This window comes from Lycium barbarum, chromosome 9, assembly GCF_019175385.1.
Source record: "Lycium barbarum isolate Lr01 chromosome 9, ASM1917538v2, whole genome shotgun sequence".
Classification (NCBI taxonomy): Eukaryota; Viridiplantae; Streptophyta; class Magnoliopsida; order Solanales; family Solanaceae; genus Lycium; species Lycium barbarum.
In genome coordinates, this window is record NC_083345.1 from 95,339,898 (window position 1) to 95,354,948 (window position 15,051).

Below are 15,051 nucleotides of genomic sequence, written 5' to 3' on the forward strand. Positions count from 1 at the left end.
TTTGGAGAAGGAGGATTGCTGTTAAATTACTTAAACTAAAGTTATCAAAGAAGAAGTAGGGATATTTTGGGCAAATAAAAAGTGGGTACAATGTTAACCTACAACCTTCATGTTGTAGGTTAGCAAAACCCATATATATCAAAACCCATATATATATATAACATATGATGTGTGTACATATGTGGGCGGGTAAGTTTTTTTTTTTCTTGTAATAAAATGTTGGCGACATTTATCCACTGCTATTGTCGAACAATTAGTTCTAATTTTACACATAAACAGTTCATTAGGTGAGATATACAATTACAATGAAAGCTTATTCTCTTTTGTGAGTTTAATTACATGCATTCCCAAGACCATGACTTGTAACTAGTAAGTAATATTTTAAAGCAATGAGGAAAAATGGTAACCAATTCATGTTCCTCCAAATTACTACATTGAAATCAGGAAGAGGCTTTAGTCAAATGATTTTTTCTTTTTTCACACTCGGCCGAGAGTCAAAACGGGGTGGGGGTGGGGGGGTGCGGTGGTGGGCTCTAATCTACTAATTTTGCTTATCCTAAGTCGTTTCATAGGGTGTATTAGGTAGAAGAATACTGATATAAAATTTTAGTATAATGTTGGGCTGCAAATTTATGTCTAGTACAACTAATTAATACCTGTATTACTTATACATCCTATTCATTATTTTATTTTTATACATAATAAACAATGACATTAACAATACAAGCACTATTCTTATACTTATATACCATATTCAATTCCTTTTTAAAAATTATGCAATGCATGTTATTTTTAATACAACAAACCAAAACATTCCTATGAAATAATGCCAGCATAAGTAACTCCAACATTATATTACTAGTTCCAGCATAACTTATCTTCGAACCAAACGATCGACCCCTAATTAAGTGCTTGTTGGTATAAACATTAAGCTTGTGTACAAATAAAAAAATAAAAAAATAACCATGTTCTGGTAAAAATTATTTGTGTTCACTTTGCTGATGCTTAGAAGGGAATGAACTGAGGAAAGTTCAATTTTTATCTCTTATCTCTGATCATGTGTGGGCACCGCCCTTCCCCATTGCACAATTGGTTGAATAATCAAGTCTGACATAGTAATAAGAATAATGTTTAGGAATAACTGTTATCTCATATAGTTTATATTTCACCTCCCACATGCAAGGTTGACTTAATTGTCAAGTCAGCAGACAAATTAAATCTGTTCTTTAATTCAACTATAATACATTACCTTGTTCATACTATCGACTATCGCCTCACATGATATTTGTAGAAGAAACAAAACAAAACCCTCCATTCTCTAGTATTCCTCATGAGAAAACAAGTGGGGAAAAAAGAGAAGTACAATGGGGTAAATTAATTCTAAGTGGTACTGAAAACAAAATTAACCATGCATTTTGATTATGTCCAAAGAAAGTCTCCCTCTTGAGAAATTCCTGAATTACATTTGTGGGAGCTAGAGTCAAAGTAATTGAGGTTGTCTGAGAAGAAGAATGACTTGTCATCTGCTACTAATTCATGTAATGGTGGGGTCAAAGCTGTTGGCTGATCTTGTGATTGCATTTGGATGCAAAGGATCTCAGCTTGAGCCAATGCAAGTTGCATTTGCAGCTGGGAGACCTGGTTCTGCAAGTAGGATATGGCACCAACACATCCATATACAGGATCCTTCATCCTTGCATTTGCTTCATATACTAGACTGCTCACTGCATCTCCCTTTTGATGCACCGGAAGCTCCTGCAAAACGGTACTAGTTTAACTACGCTATCCACTGACGGTCCAAATAATTTTATTTTACAGTATCAAATTAACTTAAAGATGACTAAAAAGGGTATTCGGGTGCACTAAGCTCGCGGGGTCCAGGGAAGGGCCGGACCACAAGGGTCTATTGTACTAGCCTTACTCTGCATTTCTGCAAGAGACTGTTTTCACGGCTCAAATCTGTGATCAGGAGGTCACATGGCAACAACTTTACCAGTTATATCAAGACTCCTATTCAACTTAAAGATGACTACAGTAAAATAATGCAGTTCACTTGTTACAATATATGTTAAAATATATTGTACTGTTGGAAGAAAGAGAGACCTGTAACATTTTGCTGATATTGCTGGCACCAAAGACCTTATGAACAATGGCAAATTTGTGAGGATCATCAGAAGGGAAGTAAGGAGAAAATACGCAATCCTTGGCGCAACGGCGTCTCAGCAGCTTGCATGAAGCGCATGGAAAGTTTCCTGCACCCATCTTTATTATTTCTGTGTTATAGGACTAGTATTTAGAAAGAGTAAATGAGTATTGGACTAACTGACTAAGTTAATTATGGAGAATGGAACTCAATTGGAATTTGTATGTATATATTTATAGCTAGGACAGCTAACCGCGTTCAATACTAATCTTATTTTAAAATTGAAAAGTGTTCACATGAATTAAAATACATGAAATAGTAGATGTGATTAGTTTTATTATATAATATATAGTATCTCAGATGAGAAAGGACTTTTAGAGTTATCATTGAATTTTGTGAAAAGCTGACCCCCAAATCATGTGGCAGAACGTTAAAAAGGATAAACAAAATCAAGCTAGCTAGGACTGCTGTTAGTCTAGTGTGGTGTCCAAAGCCTATGGCTCTTCCCTCACTCCAAAAACTGTATTAATTAAACAATTTAATAATAATAATAATTTAAATTAGAATTTAAATTCTGCATATTGGTTGTGAGAAAAATATTTACACAATCATATCACTTCTAAGATAATTGATGCAAACAAATCTATAAACATTAATTGATAACCTAGTAAAAGATGATAATTGACTTGCTATCATAGATGTAAACTAGTAGTATTAATTATGCAGAAAATCTTACTTATGCTGTCAATGCGCATCCTTCTAATTCGACTACTCCATTCTTGTTGATAATGTTTAGACACTTGAACACCCCCCCCCCCCCCCCGTCCCCGCCCCCAACCGCCAACCTCCGATTTATTAGTTAATTAGAGAAAATAGGTGATAACATTAGACATAATTATTTTGGGACTCTATTTGAGGTGGCAACAAAAGTGAGCCAAAATGACGAAAGGAAAGAAACAACGGAAAAGGGCCAAAATTAATAGTTCATTCACACCATTTGTTATACTTTAAGGTCAATTATACCTTTATCGTTATACTATGGGGTCAATTATACCCTTATGTCTAACAGCTGCCACGTGGCATCATCTCAACCCTTCAAAATTATTTTCCCCTCAAATAATTTTCTACCCACTAAAATAACCCAACCCGACCCGAAATTTTTTCCAGCCAAAGTGATACGGACCCAACCCATTACCCCTTGGCTAGAAAAAAAAAAACGAGTCGGGTTGGGTTATTTTAGTGGGTAAAAAATTATTTGAGGGGAAAATAATTTTGAAGGGCTGGGATGATGCCACGTGGCCGCTGTTAGACATAAGGGTATAATTGACCTCATAGTATAACGGTAAGGATATAATTGACCCTAAAGTATAACGAAGGATATGAATGAACTATTTCTCAAAGTTCAGGGGTAATTTTGGCCCTTTTCCGAAGAAACAATAAGATAACATTTCGGGTAAAAGGACTTCCAATATTGAACTCCACCTTGAGCATCTACAAATTGACTTCTCTTTTCTTTTCTTTTGTTCCTTTAATAGGTCTAGGAAGTACGTTAGTCAAACGAATTCCTCTACAGCAAAGTCTACCAATTCCAGCCCCCAATAAAACTAAATAAATATTCCTCATTTTATAGAGGCCTAAAAAGGCTCGGTGATAACTAGGGGTGTACAAAGTAAATCGATAAACCGCACCAAATCGATAAACCGAGTCAAATCGAGAAAAAAACCCGACTAGTGGTTTGGTTTGACTTGGTTTGGTGTTGGAAAAAAAACCCGATCATAATTGGTTTGGTTTGGTTTTAGCTAAAAAAAGTCAAACCGAACCAAACCAACCCGACATTACATGTATTCAATTTTTAAAATATTTTATACATAAAAATATTTATTTGTAATGTAATTTATAAATATTTCTTAATTTTTTTCATAGTTTTACATCTATTATCATATTATTCAAGCTTGAACTTAGGATTTTGAATGTGATTAAGTTTTATATCCTATGAATGTTAGTAACTCATATAAAGTCCAAACCAAAACCAACTCAACACTAATACTAACAAAAGTATTTCAATTTACCCATAGAAATGACAATAATGTTGGATATCTGTTCTTTGGTTTTGCATAATTGGTTTAGAGAGTGAAAATACAGAACTTCAGTTTTTTTTTCTTGTCATGTAATTAATACTTATTAGCCGTACTTATTTTAGCATGACTTAGTATTTTTAGATTATGGTCATTTTCTTTATGGCTTATTAATTAGCAATATTTATTTTAACCGATTTTATTATCTTTTGTTGAATATTTTAATATAATGTCACCACTCTTCTCACATTTTGTGTTATTTTCTTATGAAACACCTTAATTACATAGTTGTATCTTACTAGGACTAAAGAAATATTTGACGTAAAAGTTATATGTTTTGTATCAAGATTATTCCGAAAAAAAAAAACCTGAATAACCCGAGAAAACCCGAGGTTGAAAACCCCGAATGTTATTGGTTTGGTGTATAAATTTAAAAACCCGACGCAATTGGTTTGGTTTGGTGTTTCAGAAATCCGAACCAACCCGGTCCATGAACACCCCTAGTGATAACTAATATAAAGGGGTTCAACAAAAGTAATAATTAACCTGTCTATTCAACTCGTTTGCATTATTTCATTAATCATTGGTTACAACGGGAAACTTGTACTGTTAATATATTCATATGAATAACTAGTCGCGCGTAGGGACATTGATCAGTTGATGGTTTTTGCAGATGGTTTGAAATCTCAAATCGTGCCCTTTTGGAAAATTTGAGATTTCATCTCATGGTTTGAAATCATGAGATGAAATCGCATGTCCAAATACTGATTTTATCTCATAGTTTCAAATCATGATTTCAAATCGCATGTCCAAATGCCTACTAAAAAGCATAGTGCCACACCAAAAGGAAAGAAAAGCGAATAACATTACATTTTTTGTTTGCTAAATCAAAGATATAAAAAGGGGGAAATAGAATCCCTTCACAATGCTAGTTTTGGCAGACAAATAAGTTGGAAAGATTCCCCCAGCCCAAACGATAAGACTCGTTTGGCTTCTATACGTGAACTCTTTAATTACACTTTCTTTAGACTAATTACTTCTTGCAGTTCTTTCTAATTAACAACGATAGACACTCTGATTAATTTGCATAAGGTCATGAACCTTTTTTTTTTTTTTTAAATCTTATTGCGTGGGGGTAGGGGAAGGGGATTACAAGGTGGGGATTCGAACCTTCACCAATAGGGTGAAAGTTCAGGTTGCCAACCAATATTGAGACCGGGTGTGACCGGACCAGTTTGTTGGTCGGTCACATCAGTTAAGTCGGTGAATCCCTACGTCGGTGGGAACCCTATTCTAGTCTAATTGTAATAGGTTTGGTCTATTTATGCTGAATTTGTAATTATGATAATATAGGATTTGTAGTTCTATCGGAATAAGGTTACTTCATTAGACTAAGGCAAGGAGAACCTTACTTATAAATAGGGTGGTCATTATGATGAATGAAAAGCAGAAATAATTTCCCCACTATTCTTGTCTCTCTAAATTCTCGTCCCTATCTTGATTTTAACATGGTATCAGAGCCACGTTAGGAAGAACACAAAACCCTAAAACAATGGCATGTAACGGAGAAACCAGCGATAAAAACAAAATAATCGACGGTGAAGAAAATAAAACCCAAAGAAAAACAACCTCGCCTTATGACATTTCATCGAATGATAACCAAAGGAATTGTGGTGATACAAGTCCAATTGAAGGATGAAAATTATGAAGAATGGACTAGATCCATAAGGACAACCCTAAGAGCGAGGAAGAAATTTGGCTTCGTTGACGGTATGATCAAGAAGCCGGATGAAGAGTCACCAGACTTGGAAGATTGGTGGACTATAAACTCACTATTGGTGTCGTGGATTCGCAACACCATAGAACCAACGGTTTGCTCAACGATGTCACATAAAAAGGAAGCAGAAGAATTGTAGACGAGCATCCGAGAACGGTTCGCCGTTATCAACGGCCCTCGGATGCAACAACTAAAAGCGGAACGCGCAGAGTGCAACCAGAAGGGAAGGACCATATAATGGGTTACTATGGAAAACTCACTAAGTTGTGGGAGGAATTGGAAAACTACAAACAGATTCCAACTTGCAAGTGTGGTAAGTGCACGTGCAATCTAGGGACGACCCTAGAAACCAAAAGAAAAGAAGAAAAAGTGCATATTTTCCTCATGGGATTGGATGAAACAATGAATGGAATGGTGAGGTCGAACATATTGGCCCAAGAACCGTTGCCATCACTAAACAAGGTCTATTTGAAGCTGGTGCAAGAAGAGCGTGTGAGAGGAATCACACGGAAAATGGAGAACCGGAGTGAAACCATGGCTTTTGCCGTCCAAGGGAGAAACCCTCATCATGACCAAAGTGAAGGGAAAAACGATGGTGCATTCTGCACACATTATAAGAGATCCGGACAAGTTGTGGATTGTTGTTTTCGACTCATTGGCTATCCAGATTGGTGGCCAGGAAATCAAAAAGAAGATAAAGAAATCGGAGGAAGAGGAAGAGGATAGCAACAACACAGAGGAGTGGACCGGGATCCAGTTGTGGAAGAGGCAACTACCAGGCAAACATCCTAGTTACCAAGGAAGGAGCTCAGGCGGAGATAGGACTGGTCAACATAGGCGGGACAGGACCTCACAATTTGAGCTAAGAAATCCGAAAGACGGCGATTCACTTGGAAAATGGAGAACCGGAGTGAAACCATGGCTTTTGCCGTCCAAGGAGAAACCCTCATCATGATCAAAGTGAAGGGAAAAACGATGGTGCATTCTGCACACATTATAAGAGATCCGGAAAAGTTGTGGATTGTTGTTTTCGACTCATTGGCTATCCAGATTGGTGGCCAGGAAATCAAAAAGAAGATGAAGAAACCGGAGGAAGAGGAAGAGGATAGCAACAACACAGAGGGGTGGACCGGGATCCAGTTGTGGAAGAGGCAACTACCGGGCAAACATCCTAGTTACCAAGGAAGGAGCTTAGGCAGAGATAGGACTGGTCAACATAGGCGGGACAGGACCTCACAATTTGAGCTAAGAGATCCGGAAGACAGCGATTCACTTGTCAAATTCCCTAGGAATAAACCCAAATGGCAAGATGGACGGTAAGACTGAAACCTCATCCTGGATCATTGACTCCGGAGCTACGAACCATGTGATTGGTAATCCGGAGGAACTGAGTGATCAACGAGATATTCCTGAGTGTTCGATTGGGCTTCCAGGTGAAAGTAGCTCGGTGGTCACGAGAGAAGGAACAACCAAGCTAAATAATAGGATTTGGTTGAAGGATGTCCTTTACGTTCCGTATCTAACATGCAATTTAATTTATGTATCACAACTTGTTGATCATTTAGATTGTGACTTAAATTTATCAAAATTATGTATGTTATATAGGACCCACCACGAGGAAGCTGCTTGAAATGGGTGAGCATCGAGGTGGACTTTATTATTTTCGGAATATGCCGCGGATACGAGCTATGAAGGCAGAGGCAGTCGATTGGTTCGATCATTGGCATAAACTGTTAGGTCATCCTTCAACACAAGTTACGAAGCCTATTACGGCATTAGGCCTAAAAGAGAGTAGTACTAGATTAGATAAAGAATGTGATGTATGCCAAAGGACAAAGCAAACAAGAAGTGTTTTTCCTTTAAGTGATAATATAGCTTCGGATATTTTTGATATGATTCATTGTGACTTATGTGGACCATATATGTCACGACCCAACCCCGTAGGCCGTGACTAGTGCCCGAGTTGGACACTCATATTATCTGTTAACTGTAGTCATTTGCAATTAGCATGTCATGATCTCATTTGTACATAAAAAGGGTAGGACATTATTTTAAAGCTGTCAAGTTTTGTATGTCTTAGACACCTGTCTTCTGAGGAGTTGCACTTTTTAAACAACAACATACATATATATATATATATATATATATATATATATATATATATATATATATATATATATATATATATATATTCCTACGCAAGCCGACAAAGCTGCCACGATATACAAAATAATAAACATACATATATATGCAAGCCGACAAGGCTACCATTACGAATGGGTACGCCCCAAACATAAGTCATAGACATAAAACACATCAACAACTACAAACAGACCCACACCGATGTCCACAGACCTCTAAGAGTAATGACCGTATCATATGGCGGGACAGGGCCCCGCCGTACCCAAACAAACACGTATGAATACAACATAAGGGAGTTATACCACAAGCTAGGCTCCGGAACAAGGGAGCAGTCCAAAATAGCTGAATAGGTATCCTAAGCTAGCGGATCTCCGAAACGAGCGTCTGTACCTGCGGGCATGAACGCAGCCCCCCGAAGAAAGGGGGTCAGTACGGAATATGTACTGAGCATGTAAAGCTTGAAACATAGTAATAGACTTATATTGAGACAAGGTATGTAAGATTCAATGCAACAACCAGAATTTCATAAAACTTGCCTTTGAACATATTTCATCTGTGTCATTCTCATATCAATGTCATTATAGCGTTTCGTAATCAAAGCTGCATAATTATTTTGTATATAACATATATAACGTGTCCCGGCCCTTTAATGAGGGGCTCAGTATTTATAATCATAGCATCATAAACATAAACATGTACGTGTCCCGGACCTTTAATGAGGGTCTCGGTAATAAGGAATATATATATATATATATATATATATATATATATATATATATATATATATATATATATATGCCCTCCTGGCCACCATCTCCATATCATCATATCATCATATCGTCATATCATCATCATATCATTATATATATATATATAACGTGTCCCGGACCTTTAATGAGGAACTCGGTGAATAATATAGTAAACATGCGCATGAAAACGTATCCTGGCCCGGGACTCAGTGAAGGATATAGCGATAAGCACGAGCAGAATAATAAGCAACCACATATAAGAAATTCATCTTTTTAGACTCAATGGATAAGCAACTAACCAGCTCTAAAGTGTCAAAATAATATTCATATTCAGTTCATTTCGAATCTCATAACAACCAATTACAAGAAACGTTTCAGATTTCATGTACATATATCACTTTAATTTGGTGTAGCTTTTGAAAGTCAAGTATGTCTATTGCGCAATCCTTTAAGAATAGGAACTTTCATACATTATTCATTAGTCACTCATATTGTAGGCACATGACAATGGCCTTAATGAAATATAGAATCATAAGTCATGCATGGAACTAGAGAATAGAATTTACCCCAAGGTTCATATCGTTTCATACTTACGTCTAGGACATGCCAAAAGAAAGAAGGAATGGGCTTTACATACCTTTAGCGTTTAGTTGTATTCTAACTTGTACTTGCTGCCCAAAAACACATATCCTATATCAAGATATGAAGAACTACAATTAGTCTACAAGGGAATTCAATACGTACTTTGACGCTCACAATTCCTTTCTAACATTTAAACGACGTTTCGTTCGCATTCAAACCAACTAGCGTTACAAGCTAACATTGCTAATCGTTCTTTCATATATTAATAAAAACTTGTTTAAACATGACTTAGGGAGCTTGGGCAGTCCATAAACCATTCAAAACTGTTTCATACACACGGCTAAACAATACACATAGCATTTCCATTCTCACTTAGCAATTTTCCAGTTTTAACTTGCAACAACAACAACACGTTTAATGACATTACTTTCATGATTCTTGGAACTGTTTTAACATCATTTTCATTATTACAACAGCCCACCATCATTTCAGTTTCAACTTGAATCAATGCACTTTACTTTCACTAAACGTTTGCAACAAGAATCAACATTCAACACACACAAATTCACTTCTAACATCAAAACTGTCCACGGTTTTGGACTGCCTATACACTTCAACATATTTCATTTCTTTAACACCTCAATTCACATATTCAACATGCATACAATACACCACAATGTCCATAACAACAACAATCCAAATGTGACACAAAACAGTCCCTAAATCTCCCCTAAAACAGTCCCTTTTTCACGGCTACAACACCCTTCCCACAATTTCATGATTTTTATCCGTTTATCCAACTACAATACATTCAATCCATTTCCAATACATGTTCAAGAAGATAAAGCATGACTTCATTAGAACCTTCAACACACGGCTCATTTTCATTTCAACAAAAACAGTCCAATATCCAACATGCAACATCACAACCAAACTTCTACAATCTTTGTTCATTTACCTATGTTGGTACATATTCAATTCATCAACAATACATGCAAAATGAAATCAATCATGACTTCACCTCACTCACGGCTCACTCTCTACTTCAACTACAACAACAATCCAACAACAACATGCATGAACTATACATTCAAATCATCATACAATACAAGAACACTAAGCATTCTTACCTTACAATCTTGCTCTTCACTTTGGCCGAATTTTCCACTCTATTGAGGTGCTACACCTTCTTGTTTCTTTTCAAAAACCAATACACATTCTTGTACACTAGATGAGGAGTAAAATTTGGTGGAGAAAACTGAAATTTGGAGCAAGTTTTTGACCCCTCTCTCTCGGCTAGCTCTAGCCGAGAGACTCTCCCTCTCTATCACTATATCTCTCTCTTGAAGTGTTGAAATGATTTTTTTAAGGTGGAGTGAATCAGATTTTTTGTATATGTATTCACTCCATGCTTTGGACAAGTGTACCACTCTAACTTGGGTCAATAATTCTTTGACTATCCCACTATAGTGCACGGCCAAACATGGCTTTAAAGTGGACTGATTTTTTTGTATTTCCAATCCCACTTATTTATCCAATTGTGGTTAGTTTAATCCCAATTTTCCATTAATACTTCCATGACAAACGAAAATTGTAGATAAATTGTGACTCGAAACGAAACCGAAAGTTAAAGTCTCTACTTCGTATCTTAAGATAGTCTTGTCTTTAACTTGTCGCGTTTATTTTAAAACGTCTCAACGTATGAAAATATGGGTTATAACATCCTCCCCCCCTTTAGAACATTCGTCCTCGAATGTCGATATATATATATATATATATATATATATATATATATATATATATATATATATATATATATATATATTCCGTTGGATTCTATAAGAGTTTTGGGGAGGGTTTTCCTTATCGCTAACATATAACTTGAGCAGACAATTAACACAATCAAGCAAGGGAGTTTAAATTACCTGTAGATGTGGAAAACAAGTGAGGATATTTCTTTTTCATCTCCTCTTCAGCCTCCCAAGTCATCTCCTCCCTATTATTGTTCCGCCACAACACTTTAACCGACGCCACATCTTTTGTTCGTAACCTCCTGATTTGTCGATCAAGTATGGCAATAGGTTGTTCTTCGTATGATAGCTCCTCAGTTACCTGAATATCATCTATAGGGAACACCCTGGAAGGATCGCCTATATACTTCCGAAGCATTGACACATGGAAGACCGGATGTACTGCTTCTAAATCTGCTGGTAGATCTAACTTGTAGGCAACTTGGCCTACCTTACGGATAACCTGGTAAGGTCCAATGTATCTCGGGCTCAACTTCCATTTCTTGCCGAATCTCATAACACCCTTCATGGGTGACACTTTCAAGAACACCCAATCGCCAACCTGAAATTCCAAGTGTCGACGTCGATTATCTGCATATGCCTTCTGCCGACTCTGAGCTGCCAGTAATCTTTCCTGAATAAGTTTCACCTTATCAACAGCCTGCTGAACCATATCTGGTCCTATCAGCTTAGTCTCGCCAACATCAAACCAGCCTATAGGGGATCTGCATTTCCTGCCATACAGGGCTTCGTACGGTGCCATCTGAATGCTAGAGTGGTAACTGTTATTATAAGAAAACTCGATAAGTGGCAAGTGATCATCCCAGCTGCCCCTAAAATCAATGACACAGGCCCGTAACATATCCTGTAGCGTCTGGATGGTACGCTCGGCCTGCCCGTCAGTCTGAGGATGAAATGCGGTGCTGAGACTCACCTGCGTCCCCAATCCCTCCTGGAAGGATCTCCAGAAGTTAGCTGTAAATTGGGCCCCTCTATCCGAGATAATCGCTGTGGGAACTCCATGAAGTCTCACTATCTCCTTAAGATACAATCGGGCATAATCCTCAGCTGAGTACGTAGTCCTGACTGGAAGAAAGTGGGCTGATTTTGTCAATCTATCAACAATAACCCAAATAGAGTCATACTTCCGCGGGGTGCGAGGGAAACCTGTGACGAAATCCATATTAATTACCTCCCATTTCCAGGTTGGAATTTCAATCTCCTGCAATAGCCCTCCAGGTTTCTGGTGCTCTATCTTGACCTGCTGGCAATTCGGACACTGAGCCACGAATTCTGCTATGTCCTTTTTCATACCATCCCACCAGTACAAACACCTAAGATCATGATACATTTTTGTCGATCCCGGGTGAATAGAATAACGAGCACAGTGTGCTTCCCTCATTACCTGCTGCCGTAACCCTGCAACCTCAGGTACACATAATCTGTCTCTGTATCGTAGTACTCCATCGGCTGACATCTTAAATGGGGTCTCCTCCTTCTGAAGTGCTGTATCTCTATAATGTACCAGAACAGGGTCCTCATATTGACGCTTCTTTACCTCTTCTACAATAGAGGGCTCAGCAACACCTCGCACCAAAATGCTACCATTACCAGAATCAGCCATACGAACTCCAAGACTAGCTAGCTGATGAATTTCATGGACTATTTCTTTCCTTCCTGGCTGTACGCCTGCCAAACTAGCCATAGATCTACGGCTGAGTGCATCTGCCACAACGTTAGCCTTCCCTGGGTGATATAGAATGTCGACATCATAATCTTTCAGCAACTCTAGCCATCTCCTTTGCCGCAAATTCAGCTCCTTCTGCTTAAAGATATACTGAAGACTTTTATGATCTGTATAAATATCAACATGCACGCCATATAGATAATGTCTCCATATCTTCAAAGCATGTATCACCGCTGCCAACTCTGGGTCATGTGTAGGATAATTTCTTTCATGCTTCCTGAGCTGTCGGGAGGCATAGGCTATCACTCTGCCGTGCTGCATCAACACGCAACCCAACCCAACACCGGAAGCATCACAATAAACAACATAGCCATTTGGCCCTTCAGGAAGAGTTAGGACTGGAGCTGTAGTCAACTTATCTTTCAATAATTGGAAACTCCGTTCACAAGTATCGGTCCACTGGAATTTAGCTGCTTTCTGTGTTAGCCTTGTTAAAGGCGCTGAAATAGAAGCAAACTTTTCTGCAAATCTCCTGTAATACCCTGCCAGCCCCAGAAAGCTACGTACCTCAGTAGGCGTCGTCGGTCTAGGCCAAGTTTTGACGGCCTCAATTTTCTGCGAGTCTACCCGAATACCATCTGCTCCAACAATATGCCCCAGAAATGCTACTGAAGTCAACCAGAATTCACATTTAGAAAACTTAGCATATAATTTCTGGTGCTGGAGTATCCTGAGTACTGTCCTCAAGTGATCTGCATGCTCTTCCTCCGATCGTGAATAGACCAGAATATCATCAATGAATACAATCACGAACAAGTCAAGGAATGGCTTAAACACCCTGTTCATCAAATCCATAAATACTGCTGGAGCATTGGTCAGTCCAAAGGACATCACTTTAAACTCGTAATGCCCCTATCGGGTCCTGAATGCAGTCTTCGGAATATCTGTTTCCCTTACCCGCACCTGGTGATAACCTGACCGCAAGTCTATATGTGAAAAACATTTAGCACCCTGCAACTGGTCAAATAAATCATCAATCCTGGGGAGGGGATATCTGTTCTTTATGGTGACTTTGTTCAACTGCCTATAATCAATGCACATCCGCAGCGACCCATCCTTCTTTCGTACAAATAATACCGGTGCGCCCCATGGTGATGTACTGGGCCTAATAAAGCCTTTTTCTAGTAAGTCTCTCAGTTGCTCCTTCAATTCTTTTAATTCTGCGGGTGCCATTCGGTAAGGAGGAATAGATATGGGCTAAGTGTCTGGCAATACATCTATAGTGAACTCTATCTCACGTTCAGGAGGAAGGCCTGGAAGTTCATCTGGGAATACACCTGGAAATTCATTAACTACTGGGACAGATTGAAGAGTCGGTGCTTCTGCTTTCAAGTCATGCACACGAACCAGATGATAAATATAGCCCTTTCTAACCATTTTCCTTGCCTTGAGGTATGAAATAAACTTACCCCTCGGCGATGCTGTATTCCCCCTCCATTCTATAATTGGTTCCCCTGGGAACTGAAACCGAACTACCTTGCCTCTGCAATCAACGTTAGCATAGCAGGAAGCCAACCAATCCATCCCCATAATAGCATCAAACTCAGTCATATCTAGCTCTATCAAATCTGCTTTGGTACAGCGATTACATATGACTACCGAACAATCTTTATATACTAGCTTTGCTAAGACAAAATCCCCTACTGGTGTAGCCACCTCAAATGGTTCTATAGATTCAGATTTTATCCCAATTTTACTAGCAACAAAAGGGGAAATATATGATAATGTGGAGCCTGGATCTATCAATGCATAAACATCTCGGGAGAAAATCGATAGTATACCTGTGACCACATTTGGCGACGCTTCCTGATCCTGCCTGCTGGCTAAAGCATATAGGCGGTTTGAAGGACCGCCAGAACTGGAAGCCCCTCCACGGCCTCTGCCACGGCCTGCTGGTGTCGGAATACCTTGCCCCATAGGGCGCATAGCAACTGAAGAAGAAGAAGAACCCGCAATAGACCCCGTAGGCTGAGCTGGGCCACCTGCACCACCTCCAAATCGACACTCCCTCATAGTATGGCCCTGACGGCCACAAGTGAAACAAGC

The 15,051-nt window shown here is 38.6% G+C and overlaps 1 protein-coding gene across 1 annotated transcript; it reads right to left on the bottom strand.

The window, feature by feature from the left end:
* Nucleotides 1-1,141: 1,141 nt before the first annotated feature.
* Nucleotides 1,142-2,331, bottom strand: LOC132611195 (LOB domain-containing protein 12-like). Its single transcript, XM_060325607.1, has 2 exons — nucleotides 2,104-2,331; nucleotides 1,142-1,755 (listed from the first exon to the last, which is right to left on the bottom strand). The coding sequence occupies exons 1-2, from the start codon at nucleotides 2,260-2,262 to the stop codon at nucleotides 1,420-1,422; spliced, it is 495 nt and encodes a 164-aa protein (XP_060181590.1). The 5' UTR covers nucleotides 2,263-2,331; the 3' UTR covers nucleotides 1,142-1,419.
* Between the last annotated feature and the right edge of the window lie 12,720 nt (nucleotides 2,332-15,051).